Source organism: Scyliorhinus torazame, chromosome 7 (genome assembly GCF_047496885.1).
Source record: "Scyliorhinus torazame isolate Kashiwa2021f chromosome 7, sScyTor2.1, whole genome shotgun sequence".
Taxonomy (NCBI): Eukaryota; Metazoa; Chordata; class Chondrichthyes; order Carcharhiniformes; family Scyliorhinidae; genus Scyliorhinus; species Scyliorhinus torazame.
In genome coordinates this window covers 112,608,437-112,625,719 of record NC_092713.1, presented here as the reverse complement: position 1 = coordinate 112,625,719, position 17,283 = coordinate 112,608,437, and the positions used below count along the sequence as shown (strand labels likewise).

The 17,283-nt window shown below is 45.1% G+C and overlaps 1 protein-coding gene across 4 annotated transcripts in view; it reads right to left on the bottom strand.

The window, feature by feature from the left end:
* Positions 1-17,283, bottom strand: part of soat1 (sterol O-acyltransferase 1) — a 142,636-nt gene that overhangs the window by 65,772 nt on the left and 59,581 nt on the right. For 2 of the 4 annotated variants that reach the window (XM_072511276.1, XM_072511277.1), the window contains exon 3: positions 3,079-3,137. The exons of 1 other annotated variant lie outside the window; for it this stretch is intronic. In XM_072511276.1, the coding sequence (XP_072367377.1) occupies positions 3,079-3,137 (59 nt within the window). The remainder of the gene's footprint in view (positions 1-3,078; positions 3,138-17,283) is intronic. One more of the 4 variants, XM_072511278.1, reaches the window with a different exon arrangement.

Genomic DNA, 17,283 nt, shown 5'->3' with positions numbered 1-17,283 from the left:
ATCTCTTTCTTCAGCTTCAAATTGTTTCAAGGTGAATCTCCAGCAGAATAGACCTTATTCTGAAAAAGGTACAAGTGTCCCTTTTGTCCTCTTTCCACCACACCACCCTCCTGTCCCACCGCCCCCCCAATTGAAAAAGTGCTCCTTTTTTCCCCTCTGTGGAACTATCATATATTGTCTCAGATTTCAATCAGCCTCACATTCATACTGTCAAGTCAACAAGGCAGAGAAAGTCTGGCTGTGTTAACGGTCCAGCTACAGCTAACCAATATTTTTGCAATGCAAATATCTCAGCTGAAGTCTTAATAGAACAGAAATATTGAGACTCAACGGTGAAAACGTAAAATAACTACCACATGAATGGTTGACGTGAATAGCACATATATATTTTTTAAAACTACATGGTTGGGAGATTGCGAATTCACACACTTACTGACTTTTGAAAGCTATCCATCATCTACAAGCACAGGTCAATACTTCCACTTGGCTGGAGAAGTGATGCTCCTACAAGCTCAACACTGTCCAGGAGAGAGCAGCCCAATGAATTGAGAATGGATGAGATGCCATTCACTCCCTCCACCACTAAAGCACAATAGCAGCAATGTGTACCGCCTACAAGATGCACTGCTATAACTGCAAGGCCCTTTCGACAGCACTTTCCAAACCCGTGAAGCCCACCACCTAGAAGAAAAAGGGCAGGAAACGTATGGGTACACCGTCACCTGGAAGTTGCTCTATAAGCCACACACCATCCTCATTTGGAACTACATGACTGTTCCTTCATTGCTGCTGGGTCACCGCAGGCATTCCAGCACTCTGACGGATACACAAAACGAATGACAGCAGTTCAAAGCAGAAGCTCACTATCACCTTCTCAAGAGTAATTAGGATGGGCAACAAGTGTCAGCCTTGCCAGCAATACTCTCATCCCATAACAGAATTTTTAAATAATCAACTCACATAATGGAAAAAAATCATAACCGTTAGCGGACACTGCCACTCGCCATCACAAATAATAGATGAACTTGAGCTAAGGCAGAAATCAGTGAAGCAAACGCTGGGCTCAGCACTTGTATTTGTACAATATTATACCAAGACTGTGCATCACCGTAATTTGTCCTGTACTTTAAAATTCAATGGGTGCATTTACATTTTAGCACACGAGTACAATAAATAGAGCACTAGGGTCCAACCAGACTCCACAGCAGTGCAAAAATCCCTGACTGTATTCTCGTACCACGTTTTAATGCCACCGAGATTAAATGCCCAGTTTGTGTCACACTGGGTTAAAGTACTCAGGGGAACCCCAGAAACTTACACTACCTGAAGATAATTTGAATGCAGAAATAATGCAGATACTGCCACCCACAGCTTCCAATATCATCACTGGTGGTAGAGCTTTATTGTCTGCCAGGCTGCAAGTCATACAAAACCACTGCACAATCACAGCACTGTGGTCACTTCTGGATTTTATTTTGCATCAAATTGTTTTTACAGCTTCTCAATCATTGAATACTTGTGTGTACGTGATCACATTTGTCCAAAAGGTGTCTGCTTACAGAACTGAAACCACTCTCAACGCTTAATACTCTGATCAGGAAATGAACACATTGTTTTAACAATATTGAATTACCTAAACCTAGAAACAGCGAATCTGAGCACAATTGGTTCAGCAAAGATGGTATTTATTTTTAAAAAACTATTTTTATTCAAATGTTAACATTTTAACAATCACACAACGCAACATTTACAACTTAAGTAACCTGAAAGCAACCCCGCAAATTGACCCAACCCCCTCCCGTCAATCATTAGCAACTAGTTCTTCAAAAATATAATATAAACAGACTCCATCTCTTGTGGAAACTCCCACTCGTCCCTCTCCAAGCAAATTTCACCTTTTTCAAACACAGGAACTCCATTAAATTCCACCAGAGGCAGTGGATGGAGAAGCTGACCTACACCCAAATAGGACCAACTGCAAGTGATCAGCAAGGCAAAGGCTAACACATCTGTCCCCAAACCCGTCTGCAACTCCAGCAAGTCCAAATATGGGGCCATGGGGATTGGGCTCCAAGTCCACAGACCTTTTTTACAAAACCCGGCACTGACATATACCTGAACCCCTCCCCCTGGTGGACCCCATAATTCGTCTACAGCTCCTCCAAGATCGCAAACCGACCTTCAAAACACAAATCCTTCACTTCCACCATGCCCTGTTCCTCCCAACGCAAAAATCTCACGTCCATCCTCCCAGGCTCAAACCCATGGTTCGTTACGTTCGGCATCATCTTCGGCCCGCCCCCAATTTAAAGTGCTGCCGAAACTGCCTCCATATTCTCAACGGGGCTCCCACCATTGGGCTTCCTGCATACCTCCCTGGGGTTGCCAGCACCCACAACCCCGACCCAATGCAGAAAGCAGCCTCCGACTTAACCCACAACATCTCCAACTTCCTACCCCAATCCAACACCTTCTCGATGTTCGCCGCCCAATAATAATGTAGCAAATTTGTAAGGGCCAAACCTCCCGACTGTCGCCCTCTTTGGAGCACCGTCTTCCTGATCCTTGCCACTTTACCCGCCCATGTAAGTGACAAAATCAACCTCTCCACCCCCATAAAAATTGATTTTGATGCAAAGACCGGCAAGCACTGGAACAATAACAAGAACGGTGGCAAAATGCTCACCTTGACCATATGTACCCAGCCAGCCAACGATAGGGGAGACTATCCCACCTCAGTAAATCCTCCTTATCCCTGCTCACTACACTTGTAAAGTTCAGCTAGCAGAGTAGAGCCCAGTCCTGTGCCACTGCACTCCAAAATGTGGGTTGGCACCACCCAAGAAGGGAATCCCCCCCGAAGCGACACTAAAGATTCACTTTGCCCCAAATTTAGCTTGGACCCTGAAAAGGCCCAAAATCTCTTAAGCCAACTTGCGTTTTGCGAGTGTGGCAGCCCCTGCCAGAGCCCCCTGCTCCACATCAAAGAAACAAACCAACAGCAAAGACAGGATAATTGTATTAAATTTTCCTGGTGAAAACAGTTCAATCATTTTAATCAAGGTTTAGAAAGCTTACCTCAGCCTTTTGCTTGAGCTGCATCTTTTTACTGATCACGTGCTCAGCATCTATTCTTCCTTAAAGAAACAGAAGACTTTTTAAAAATCAAGCAGAATGAGTTCCACCAGAAAAGATTCAGTGTGAAGTGGTGGTGAGAGGTTGAAGAGGAGGGCTATGCTGTTCAAAGTAGCTAAAAACAATTCAAGTTCAAAACAAATAGTCATTCCAATCAAATTTCTGAAAATATTCTCTGCAATTGTGTCCTTCCTTACCTTGTCCAAATCTAGTGCCGCCTGCTCCATTGCCTGTGTTTTTGCATGTCCATTTCTAAATAATGGCCTTCAATTTAAAGTGTCATCATTTCTCCCATCGGAACGTAATAAATAGAAGACGACCATACAGCCCGTTGATCATGCTTCACCGTTCACCATGATCACAATCCCTAGTCTCATGCAGACATCACTTCTGTCATTCAGCCAGCTGTGGTCAGGTAAGCACTAATGCCCATCCACGTTCCAATCGAGACTCATAATATTATCTCCCACCCAAATTTGATTTTCCCCCAAGATGTTAAAAAATATAACAGAAAGCTTTCACTTTCTCTCACCTCTCGTTTTGTGCATCTTTGGGCTTTTCATTTTTGCATCCAAATACACAAATTATCTTGTAAAATGTTTGTTTTCACCTTACAGTAATTCGGCAATATTCAATATTTTACCCTTCCCGCATTCTGACTGAAACTATGAGTAATAAATCTCCAAACGTTACCCGTTACCAAGGTAATCTGGTTGAGATTAATAGCGTCTCTACAGCAAAACAAAACGCGAGTCAAGCAGAAATTGAAAATCTGTGTACTGAATTTAGTGAATATTACAAATAGGGAAAAAAGAAAACAGATATGCCATGCAGCTTCCATTGAGCAAAGGTAAGTTGATCTGTTCAGACAAATCCATCTCACATTTCTTGTGCACAACTGGAAATGAGAAACAGAAAAACGCATCTATAACTACCACCAGTTTCTTGCTCGTATTTATTATCTACTCTGACATTTGTTGCCGTGCATCCATCCTTTCAGTCTATTTCCTTCTTAAAAGGCTAAACAGCTGAAAAGGCAGATATCGTAACTTCAAGAAGATCATGGCCAAAGTGGTTTCCCATGAATGTCGCAACATAACATGATTGCAGACTACTGACGCAGCACAAATATTTAGCACCGTTCAGATCCTCCACCTTGGGATATCAATAAGGCCTCTTTAGAACAGAACACCACTGGGCTCCATTAAGAAACAATCAGATTCCATATTGTAAAATAATAAGCTTTGAGTAGTCTTTTTTGAAACCCAACTGGTGATCGTTACTTCCACAGCCACTTTAATCAGCTGTCAGCTTTGTTTCAAACGGTAGCATTCTTGCCTTAAAGTCAGAAGGTTGCGAGTTCAGCTATTTATAATCTATATTACTCCGGTGATGAGACAGAGATAATGTATCCACATTTGCTGATGGTGCAAAGCTAGTTGGAAAGGTAAGCTGTGAGGAGGACACACATTGCAAAAAGTTGTAGACAGGTTAAGTGAGTAGGCAACAAGATGGCAGAAGAAGTATGTGAGGGAACTGAGGTCATTCACTTTGGTAATAAAAACAAAGATGTAGAAAATGTTTTAAAAAGGTGCCAAAAACGTTGATGCCCAGAGAGACTTGGGTTTGCTTGTACAAGGAATGTAGAAAGCTAACATACAAGTGCAGCAAGCAATTACAAAGATAAATTACACACTGCTCCTTATTGCAAGGGAACTGGAGTACAAAAATAAAGTAGAACCATATAATTCCTACAGTGCACAAGGCCATTTGGCCCATCGAGTCTGCACTAACCCTCTGAAAGAGCACCCCTACCTAGGCCCATTCCCCCATCTGACCCACGTAAGCTAACCTATACATCCCTGGAAACTTAAGGGGCAATTTAGCATGCCAATCAACCCAACCTGCACATCATTGGGAGGAAACCCGAGCACCCGGAGGAAGCCCATACAGACACATGGATAAAGTGCAAACGCCACACAGACATCACCCAAGGCTGGATTTGAACCCAGTTCCCTGGTGCTGTGAGGCAGCAGTGCTAGGTGCTGTGAAGCAGCAGTGCTAACCACTGTGCCACCATGCTGCTCCAAAGTACTCTTGCTGCAATTTTAAGGGCTTTGGTGAGACCAAAGCTAACATATTTTGTGCAGTTTTCATCTCCTTATTTACTGAAGGATACACTTGCATTGGAGACAGGACAGCAAAGTTTGATGAGATTGGTGTCTGTATTGCGAGGGTTGACCTATGATGAATGAATCAGACCTATGTTCTCTCGAGTTTAGAAGTATGACGGGTGATCTAATTGAAACATACAAGTTTCTGAGCAGGGTTGATAGGGTTAATGCGGAGGTAGTTTCTGCTGGTCGGGGAATCAAAAACACGGGGCACAGTCCGAGGATAAGGGGCCGATCATTGTAGGCGGAGGTGAGAAGAATTACTTTACCCAGAGGGTTGTAAATCTTCGGAGTTCTCTATCCCAGAAGGTTGTGGATTCTCCACCATCGAATAGAATTAAAGCTGGACTCGGCAGATTTCCCTCGTGAGGAATCAAGGGATACGGGGAGCCAGCAGAAAGTGGTGCCAAAGCCAAGATCAGACTTGATTGTATTTAATGGTAGAAAAGACTCAAACTACCAAATACTCTACTCCTGCTCCCACTTCTTCAGTTCTTGTCCCACTCCACAGACTTAAACACAAGATCTAGACTGGGGGGGGGGGGGGGTGACTTACCAGGGGTAAGCCATGGGGTACAGGTCTCTGGCAGAGTCTGTCCCTGTTGCTCAGAAGGGAAGGGAGGAGAGGAATAGAGCATCATATCATTAGGGACTCCATTGTTAGGGGGATAGATAGGAGATTCTGTGGGAACGAGAGAGACTCGCGGTTGGCGTGTTGCCTCCCAGGTGCCAGGGTCCATGATGACTCGGATCGTGTTTTCGGGATCCTTAAGGGAGAGGGGGAGCAGCCCCAAGTCTTGGTCCACATAGGCACCAACGACATAGGTAGGAAAAGAGATGGGGATGTAAGGTAGGTATTCAGGGAGCTAGGGTGGAATCTTAGAGCTAGAACAAACAGTTAATATCTCTGGGTTGTTACCCGTGCCACGTGCTAGCGAGACGAGGTATAGGAAGAGAGAACAGTTGAACACGTGGCTACAGGGATGGTGCAGGAGGGAGGGATTCAGGTACCTGGATAATTGGGGCTCATTCTGGGGTAGGTGGGACCTCGACAAACGGGATGGTCTACACCTGAACCAGAGGGGGTGGTTTAAAGTGTGTCTACTTCAATGCCAGGAGCATCCGGAATAAGGTGGGTGAACTTGCGGCATGGGTTGGTACCTGGGACTTCGATGTTGTGGCCATCTCGGAGACATGGATAGAGCAGGGACAGAAATGGTTGTTGCAGGTGCCGGGGTTTAGATATTTCAGTAAGCTCAGGGAATGTGGTAAAAGAGGGGGAGGGGTGGCATTGCTAGTCAAGGACAGTATTACGGTGGCAGAAAGGATGTTTGATGAGGACTCGTCTACTGAGGTAGTATGGGCCGAGGTGAGAAACAGGAAAGGAGAGGTCACCCTGTTGGGAGTTTTCTACAGGACTCCAAAAAGTTCCAGAGATGGCGAGGAAAGGATTGCAAAGATGATTCTGGATAGGAGCAAAAGTCACAGGTAGTTGTTATGGGGGACTTTAACTTTCCAAATATTGACTGGAAACCCTATAGTTCGAGTACTTTAGATGGGTCAGTTTTTGTCCAATGTGTGCAGGAGGGTTTCCTGACGCAGTATGTAGATAGGCCAACGAGAGGCAAGGCCACATTGGATTTGGTACTGGGTAATGAACCAGGCCAGATGTTAGATTTGGAGGTAGGTGAGCACTTTGGTGATGGTGACCACAATTTGGTTACGTTTACTTTAGCGACGGTAAGGGATAGGTATATACCGCAGGGCCAGAGTTATAGCTGGGGGAAAGGCAATTATGATGCGATGAGACAAGACTTAGGATGCATAGGACGGGGAAGGAAACTGCAGTGGATGGGCACAATTGAAATGTGGAGCTTGTTCAAGGAACAGCTACTGCGTGTCCTTGATAAGTATGTACCTGTCCGGCAGGGAGGAAGTGGTCGAGCGAGGGAACTGTGGTTTACTAAAGTAGTTGAATCACTTGTCACGAGGAAGAAGGAGGCTTATGTAAAGATGAGACGTGAAGGTTCAGTTAGATGCTTGAGAGTTATAGGTTAGCCAGGAAGGACCTAAAGAGAGAGCTAAGAAGAGCCAGGAGGGAACATGAGAAGTCCATGGCAGGCAGGATCAAGGAAAACCCTAAAGCTTTCTATCGGTATGTCAGGAATAAAAGAATGACTAGGGCAAGAATAGGGCCAGTCAAGGATAGTAGTGGGAAGTTGTGCATGGAGTCCGAGGTGATAGGAGAGGCGCTAAATGAATGTTTTCGTCAGCATTCACACAGGAAAAAGACAATGTTGTCGAGGAGAATACCGAGATACAGGCTACTAGACTAGACGGGCTTGAGGTTCATAACGAGGAGGTATTAGCAATTATGGAAAGTGTGAAAATAGATAAGTCCCCTGGGCTGGATGGGATTTATCCTAGGATTCTCTGGGAAGCTAGGGAGGAAATTGCTGAGCCTTTGGCTTTGATCTTTAAGTCATCTTTGTCTACAGGAATAGTGCCAGAAGACTGGAGGATAGCAAATGTTGTCCCCTTGTTCAAGAAGGGGAGTAGAGACAACCCCGGTAACTATAGACCAGTGAGCCTTACTTCTGTTGTGGGCAAAGTCTTGGAAAGGTTTATAAGAGATAGGATGTATAATCATCTGAAAAGGAATAATTTGATTCGGGATAGTCAACACAGTTTTGTGAAGGGTAGGTCGTGCCTTACAAACCTTATTGAGTTCTTTGAGAAGGTGACAAAACAGGTGGATGAGGATAAAGCAGTTGATGTGGTGTATATGGATTTCAGTAAAGCATTTGATAAGGTTCCCCATGGTAGGCTATTGCAGAAAATACATAGGCATGGGATTGAGGATGATTTAGCGGTTTGGATCAGAAATTGGCTAGCTGTAAGGAGACAGAGGGTGGTGGTTGATGGGAAATGTCCAGCCTGGAGTTCAGTTACTAGTGGTGTACCACAAGGATCTGTTTTGGGTGACTGCTGTTTGTTATTTTTATAAATGATCTGTAGGAGGGCGTAGAAGGATGGGTGAGTAAATTTGCAGATGACACTAAAGTCAGTGGAGTTGTGGACAGTGCAGAAGGATGTTACAAGTTACAGAGGGACATAGCTAAGCTGCAGAGCTGGGCTGAGAAGTAGCAAATGGAGTTTGATGCAGAAAAGTGTGAGGTGATTCATTTTGGAAGGAACAGGAAGACAGAGTACTGGACTAATGGTAAGATTCTTGGTAGTGTGGATGAGCAGAGAGATCTCGGTGTCCATGTACATAGATCCCAGAAAGTTGCCACCCAGGTTGATAGGGTTGTTAAGAAGGCGTACGGTGGGTTAGCTTTATTGGTAGAGGGATTGAGTTTCAGAGCCACGAGGTCATGTTGGCAGCTGTACAAAACTCTGATGCGGCCGCATTTGGACTATTGCGTGCAGTTCTGGTCGCCGCATTATAGGAAGGATGTGGAAGCACTGGAAAGGGTGCAGAGGAGATTTACCAGGATGTTGCCTGGTACGGAGGGAAGATCTTCTGAGGAAAGGCTGAGGGACTTGAGGCTGTTTTCGTTAGAGAGAAGAAGGTTAAGAGGTGACTTAATTGAGGCATACAAGGTGATCAGAGGATTAGATAGGGTGGACAGTGGGAGCCTTTTTCCTCGCATGGTGATGGCTAGTACGAGGGGACATAGCTTTAAATTGAGGGGAGATAGATATAGGACAGATGTCCGAGGTAGGTTCTTTACCGAGTGGTAGGGGCGTGGAATGCCCTGCCTGCAACAGTAGTGGACTCGCCAACATTAAGGGCATTTAAATGGTCATTCGATCAACATATGGATGATAATGGAATTGTGTAGATGGGCTTTAGATTGGTTTCACAGGTCGACGCAACATAGAGGGCCGAAAGGCCTGTACTGCGCTGTAATGTTCTACTGTTCTATTGACACTCCAGTGCATTAAGGGTGTACTGTACAGTCAAAGATGTCATCTTTTGGGTGAGACATTAAATCTCGGCTTTCTTCTCCCTCAAGCAGAAGCCAAAGATCGCATGGCACTATTTGAAGAATGGGTCAGTTCCTCTCCCATGTCTTGAGCAACCAACATCATTAGAATACAGTCTATTTGTTCATTATCTCATGGCTATTTGTCAGATCTTGTCACACAAAATATTTGAGTGCTCAGTTTCCTACAATACAATAACAATAATGCGTCAAATGTACTTCAGTAGCGGTCAACTTTGGATCATCCTCAAGTTATCAAAAATGTGATATAAATTCAAGTACTTTTTATTCCAGGCTGATGTAAATGCTGATCAAACAAGCATGCACATTTGTCATCAAGCTTATGAGCTGATGGTGTGACATCTAAAAATCTACTTCAAATTCTTTTCTGCCTTCACTGCTCCTCACTTGACCCTCCTGCCCAAAAAAAGCCCTCAGCTAGTGGCTTAGATTTCAGGTTCATTGGTGAAGTGCCAACACTCAACTACTGACCTCAATAAGGTTGTTACCCACAAAGGTCTAGAAATCAAGGCTTCAACTCCATTTGGGATATAATCTTTCCCAACATCAGTTTGAATCTGGCACCTGGTGATCTCCAGGCATCCAGCATTGGTGATGACATCAAGCCTTATTAGTCACCTGATCACACGGAAGCACTCAAACAAGTAAAATGCACTCATTAAATTTTAACAAAAAGTGACTAATGAAGTGAGCAAAGCAAATAATTTTAGAAACATGCATGTAATTACGATAAGAGTACAATATCATAAATCTTTAAAGTTATAAAGCATAGGAATTTATTATGGAGAAACTTTACTTCACAAATATAAAATTAGCTTTTCAGGGCCAAAGACATCTTTGAGATGGTGGAGGAGACCAAGACATTCGTGAGGGCTGAAGGACAGGGACTGAACTGAGTTTGGACTTGGCTTTCTTATGTTGTGGTTGGGAGGAGATGGTTTGGAAAGGATGGGATAATATGTCAGGGCTTTTTCTTCTTTGAATGGTGTTTAATATGTTTGATTGTTTTGAAGGGTTTGGGTGGGGGTGGGAGGTTTCGGTGGGAGGTTTCTCGGTTGGTTTTTGTGTTATCTATGTGGGGATTGGGAGCTCTGCTGGGGGCCACCTCGCTAGCAAACTAAAGTTGGCTACTGAACGGGAACGAGGTGGGGGAGAGGCTGTGGCCAGGTTGCGAGTGGTCTAGGAGGTGTGAATGTTGGGAGCATGCAGAGAGCAAAAGATTCGAGGAGAAGTGGTTGGGAGGGTTTCGAGCATGGAAGGGAGGAGTGGTTAGTTGACGGTGACTGGGGGCAGAGCTTGGTTCCATTCCTGGAGCAGGGCCGGGGGCCATTTTGGGTGGACGGTGGGCCTAAGAAGTTGGCTGAGGGGCAGGTCTGCCCTATGGGGTGGTCATGGCCGATTGGAGGGGAAGGGGTGAAAGATCTTCAGTTTGAACGATAGCATGGAACATGCGGGGGTTGGGAGGACTGTGGGAGTGTCTTGTTGCATTAAAGAATTTGAGAGCCAATATGGTGCTGCTGCAGGAGATCCATCTGAGGGTAAACCACCAGGTTAAGCTTTAGAAGGGTTGGGTGTGCCAAGTGTTTCACTCGGGCTTTGACAGCTGGGCTCGGGGGGTATCGATACTGGTGGACAAGGAGAGTTAGGTTTCAGATGGAGATGGTGATGGCAGATACGTTATAGTAACGGGCCTGTGGAGAGGAGGTTGGTGGTGTTGGTTAGCATGTATGCTCCAAATTGAGATGGTGTGGGGTTTATGAAGAGGATGTTGGCGAAGGGGGCAAGGGTTTTGGCAGCGTTTATTAAGGAGATGGGGGTAGCGGACCCCTGGCGATTCTTACATATAGGGGCAAAGAGTATTCCTTTTCTTCGCCAGTGCAAGGATTGATTTCTTTATTATGGGCAAGTCGTTGTTGTTGGGGGTGAGGAAAGCGGAATACTCAGCAATCGTTAATTCAGATCACGCACTGCACTTGGTGGATGTGGTCTTGGATCGGTGGATGTGGTCTTGGAGCGGAGCCAGTAGGGATTGAGGAGGTTCAAACGGCGACGGAGAAAATGGAAACAGGTAAAGCACCGGGGACGGATTGGTTCCCGGTGGAATTTTATTAGAAGTTTTCGGACAGGCTGGCGCAGCTGTTGGTGAAGATGTTTGAGGATGCGGCAGCTGGGGAGTGGGGTGCTTCCGGAGACAATGGGATGGGCATCTATTTTGGATTTGGTGAAAAAGTATAAGGACCTGGTGGAGTGTGGGTCGTATCAGCCAATGTCCCTGTTAAATGTGGATGCCCAAATTCTTATTTGTGTTTACAGGTCTGCAGAAAGTGTTTTTTTTACAGCGGTAGAATGCTTGATTTTGTCATTTGTCTGGGCAGGTAAGGGAGTGAGAACAAAGAAAGGTACAGCATAGGAACAGGCCCTTCGGCCCCCCAAGCCTGTGCCGACCATGCTGCCCGTCTAAACTAAAATCTTCTGCACTTCCTGGGTCCGTATCCCTCTATTCCCATCCTATTCGTGTATTTGTCAAGATGCCCCTAAAATGTCACTATCGTCCCTGCTTCCACCACCTCCTCCGGCAGCGTGTTCCAGGCACCCACTACCCTCTGTGTAAAAAGCTTGCTCGTACATCTCCTCTAAACCTTGCCCCTCGCACCTTAAACCCCCTAGTAATTGACCCCCTACCCTGGAAAAAAGCCTCTGACTATCCACTCTGTCTATGCCCCTCATAATTTTGTAGACCTCTATCAGGTCACCCCTCAACCTCCGTCGTTCCAGTGAGAACAAACCGAGTTTCTACAACCGCTTCTCATAGCTAATGCCCTCCATACCAGGCAACATCCCCGTAAATCTCTTCTGCACCCTCTCTAAAGCCTCCACATCCTTCTGGTAGTGTGGCGACCAGAATTGAACACTATATTCCAAGTGTGGCCTAACTAAGGTTCTATACAGCTGCAACATGACTTGCCAATTCTTATACTCAATGCCCTGGCCAATGAAGGCAAGCATGCCGTATGCCTTCTTGACTACCTTCTCCACCTGTGTGGCCCCTTTCAGTGACCTGTGGACCTGTACACCTCGATCTCTCTGACTTTCAATACTCGAGGGTTCTACCATTCACTGTATATTCCCTACCTGTATTAGACCTTCCAAAATGCATTACCTCACATTTGTCCGGATTAAACTCCATCTGCCATCTTTCCGGCCAAGTCTCCTAACGATCTAAATCCTGCTGGGGTGACAAGACTTGTCGGAGCTGCAGACAGGAACAGGGTGTATGTTCATAGAAATCATTGAATCTCTACAATGCCGGGAGGCCATTCAGCCTATCGAGTCTGCACCAACCCTTCGAATGAACACTCGACCCATTTACGCTCCCCCATCCGCCCTGCCCCATCCCTGTAACCCCATAACTGAACCTGCACATCGCTGGACATTAAGGGGCAATTTAACACGGCCAATCTACCTAACCCACACATCTTTGGACTGGGGAGAAAATTGAGCACCCAGAGAAAACCCACGCGGACATGGGGAGAACTCCACACAGACAGTCACCCAAGACCGGAATTGAACCAGAGACCCTGGCGGCGTGGGGCAGCAGTGCTAACCTCTGTGCCACCATGTTTTAGCCTTCGCCTCACTGATTGCTCACAGGCGAGTCCTGTTGGGGTGGAGGTCAGCTTCTCCGCCCTGTGCCTCAGTGTGGCTGGTGGACCTGATGGAGCTTTTGCATCTTGAGAAGGTTAACTTCACCTTGAGGCAGGCGATTGAGGGCTTCCATAAGAGATGGGTCACCATCAGCTGCTAAGGGCCAGAGATGGGGAAGTTTTGAGGGGGGGGGGGGGGGTTTACTCTTCAAGTCATGTGTGTGTTGGTTGGTACAGGGGGTTTCTTCTGTTATTCTTTTTGCTCTGCGTTCTTTTTTTTTCTGCATAAAATGTTAAAATGTTTTGTTTTTTTTAAATTTCAAAAGCATTTCAAATATTGCGCTTAAATAGTAGCTGTTGCCAATCGTTAAATGGGGAGAGGGAGAGGAAATAGGAAGGATAATCTTGGGGGGAATCAGATCATTTCAATCAATAATGCAAACTGAGACTAGTTCTGGTTGATAAATTCTCAAAACCAGCTTCCCACAGGTTAACAATGAGGAGAATAAATTGTCCTCTTAACTTTTATATATAAAATCTAGGTGTAATCTTGGCCAGCACGCAACTTACAAATTTGGAACCAGAGATATAAAGGGTGCCCAAACTACTGCCCGTTTTTCTTACTCACTCTTTTGTCCTTTAAATCGGTCCACCCATGGGAACAAAAAAGGCCATTGTCTCACTGATAGACTAATCTTAAATCAAATCACACTGACATATGCAAATTAATGGGAATATTAATTTAAAACTTGTGACTCAATTAAGTTTCAGGAATTCAGACTGCCTCCTGTAAATGACTTTGGTGCGTAGTGTTAAAAAAGCTAATTTGAACTAAGTATCACTGTCAAGGTTCCTGCCCTTCCTATCCATAAATAAAGCTAAGTTTATTTCATAAGTAGTGAAAAATTATGAATTTGTCTCCAAGGATAAAGAGAGATTCATGAAACAACAGCTGCAGACCATGTCATAAATATGATACTACCACCCAGAAACCTCAAATGAGGCCATTATGTTAGAAACTATCTTAATTTGTCAGCGTGTATTGGTGGCAGTGTAACTGTTATTGAAATCCACAGTTAATATTTTCTGCAGCATCCTGATGAAAAAGGGCACTTTCAATTTAATGCTATCCAGAGTTGATCAAATTAACAAAAAAATTTCAAAAATAATTTCTGGAAGAACTATTCATTTTTCATCGTATTTATGAAATAAACTTAGCTTTATTTATGAAAACTATTCACGGCTTACAATTTCAGTGCTTGACCAAAAACATTAAATGCTTAGTAAAATACATTACATCATCTGAAATTAAGTTAATGTCAGGGTGAGGATGGGAAGACAATTTGCAGAGAGTACATGTGGAGAGAAGGAATTTATCTTAGTCAAGTTCATGACATGTCATGTTCTTAATTTGGTGCTACAGATGTCCACAAAATCTGGAAAAAATGTCTACAGGAAAAATTCTCTGCAAAAGCAGCTCTCCAATCAGAACAAAAAAAGTTCATTAAGGAAGTTTAAAAACCCTTTGAGGGATCAGCCTTCAGTGCAAGACCATGGGGGGCTAATAAGTGGGATTAAGTCTGGAATGATGCAATTGTCAATTGATTTTTCCAAATCAAATTTGACAGCAGCAATCAAAATTGTTTTTAATTTTTTTTTTATAAAATGAGCCATGCCCAAACGTGAATCAATTTATTTATTTTTTTCAAATATTTTTATTCTCCTCCGTTTTTCACATTTTCTCCCAAATTTACACCCACCAACAATAAACAATAATCAGTAACAAATGTCAACCCCCATATCAATAACAACGATCCCAAGCTCCCACCAAACCCCCAAACATCAGCCCACATGTTCACACAAAAAATGACAAAAAGGAATTAGGGATCACCCATCGTCGCCACCAACCCACACGCCCCAACTAATGTTCGATGTTATCCAGTTCTTGAAAGTGCACAATGAATAACGCCCATGAATTGTAGAACCCCTCCATCCTTCCCCTCAGTTCAAACTTAACCTTCTCAAGAGTCACGAATTCCAACAGGTCCCCCCCGCCACGCCAGGGCACAGGTGGAGTGGTTGCTCTCCAACCTATCAGGATCCGCCTTCGGGCGATCAACGAGGCGAAGGCTACAACAACTGCCTCCGCACCCATTTCCAACCTTGGCTGGTCCGACACCCCGAATATGGCCTCCCGGGGGCCTTCGTCCAGTTTCACATGCACCACTTTAGAATTTACCCTTAAAAACCTCCTTCCAGTAATCCTCTAGCTTTGGACTGGACCAAAACATATGAATGTGATTAGCGGGGCCCCCCCGCAAAGTTCACACACATCTTCTACTCCTTCAAAGAATCAGCTCATCCTCGCCCTCGTGAGGTGTGCTCTGTATACCACCTTCAGCCCCAACCTCGCGCACGAGTTGGAGGCATTCACTCTCCAGAGCACCTCACACCAGAACCCCTCCTCCATATCCTCTCCCAACTCTTCCTCCCACTTTGCTTTGATCCCTTCCAGTGGTGCCTTCTCCTCTTCCAAAATAGCTCCGTAAACCGCTGACACTACCTCCTGTCGTCAGCACCTCCTCCAGAAATGTGGCGGCCGGTTCCTCTGGGAAGCTCTGTATCTCCTTTCTGGCAAAATGTCGAACCTGCATGTACCTAAACACTTCTCCCTGCTCTAGCCCATACTTCGCTTCCAGCTCCTTCAATCTTGCAAACCGACCCCTAAGAAACAAATCTTTTAGTGTCTTAATCCCCTTCTCCCATTTCCGAAAATTTCCATCCCACCTGCTTGGCTCAAATCTGTGGTTCCCCCAAATTGGCATTTCCCTTGACCCTGCCCCCAACCCAAAGTGTTGGCGAAACTGCCTCCAAATTCTCAATGAAGCTATTATTGCCAGACTCGCTGAGTATTTCCCCGGGGCTATCGGGAGCGGTGCTGTTGCTAGTGCTTTCAATCCCGACCCCCTGCACAAACTCTCCTCCATTCTGACCCACTGGGAATCAATCCCTCTGACCCAGCTCCGCACCTTCGCCGCCCAGTAGTACTACATCAGGTTCGCAAGATCCAAACCCCCTACCTGCCTTCCCCTCTGTAGCTGCACCTTTCTAACTCTGGCCACCTTCCCTCCCCATATGAACAACGTAATCCTTCCCTCAAACTCGCTGAAAAAAGCCTTTGGCAGGAAAATCGGCAGGCATTGAAAAATAAACAGAAATCGTGGCAGCACGTTCATTTTAACCACCTGTACCTGACCCGCCAGTGACAGAGGGAGACCATCTCAACTTGCCAGATCAGCTTTCACTCTCCCCACCAAACTAGGAATGTTGTACCTGCGGAGCCGCCTCCACTCCCGGACAACCTGCACCCCCAGGTACCTAAAGTGAGTCCCTGCCCTACAGAATGACAGCTCCCCCATCTCTGCCACCACCCCGGCCGAGACAGCACAAAATACTAACTCGTCTAGATTTAGTTCCCCCCCCCCCCCCCCCCCCCCCCCGAGAAAGACCCAAATACTCTAAGCAGCTCCAATATTCTGTTGCTAACTTCGCCTTAGTTCAATTGCTCTGTTTTATTACCTTTGCTCTTGAGTCACCAGGTATCTTTATGATACCGCCACGAGGTTCAAGTCAGAGTAATGATCAATAATCCAATACATCGATTCGTAAGGTTTAAATCAAAGCACATTTATTTATTTTATTTTTAAAAAAATATATTTTATTCAAGTTTTTTGGCCAAACATAACAATACGTAGTGTTTCTTTTACACAACAATAAAGCAATATAAATAACCGTGGCCAATTTTCAACAAATAAATAAGTAATATATAAACAAAAACAAAAAACAAAACTAAATGGCAACTGCCTTGTCCAAAATAAATACTCTCCAAAAATACAATCCAACAATCCAATATACAATTACATATACCAAATACCTATACATATACAATAACATCCCTGAGAGTCCGTCCGATTCCTCCCCCCCGCCCTCCCCCCTGGGTTGCTGCTGTTGTCTACTTCTTTTCCATTCCCTCTATCTTTCTGTGAGGTAGTCGACGAACGGTTGCCACCGCCAGGTGAACCCCTGAGCCGAACCCCTTAACACGAACTTAATCCGTTCTAACTTTATTAACCCTGCCATATCGTTTATCCAGGTCTCCACACCCGGGGGTTTGGCTTCCTTCCACATTAACAATATCCTGCGCCGGGCTACAAGGGATGCAAAGGCCAACACGTCAGCCTCTCTCGCCTCCTGCACTCCCGGCTCTTCCGCAACCCCAAATATAGCCAACCCCCAGCTTGGTTCAACCCGGACCCC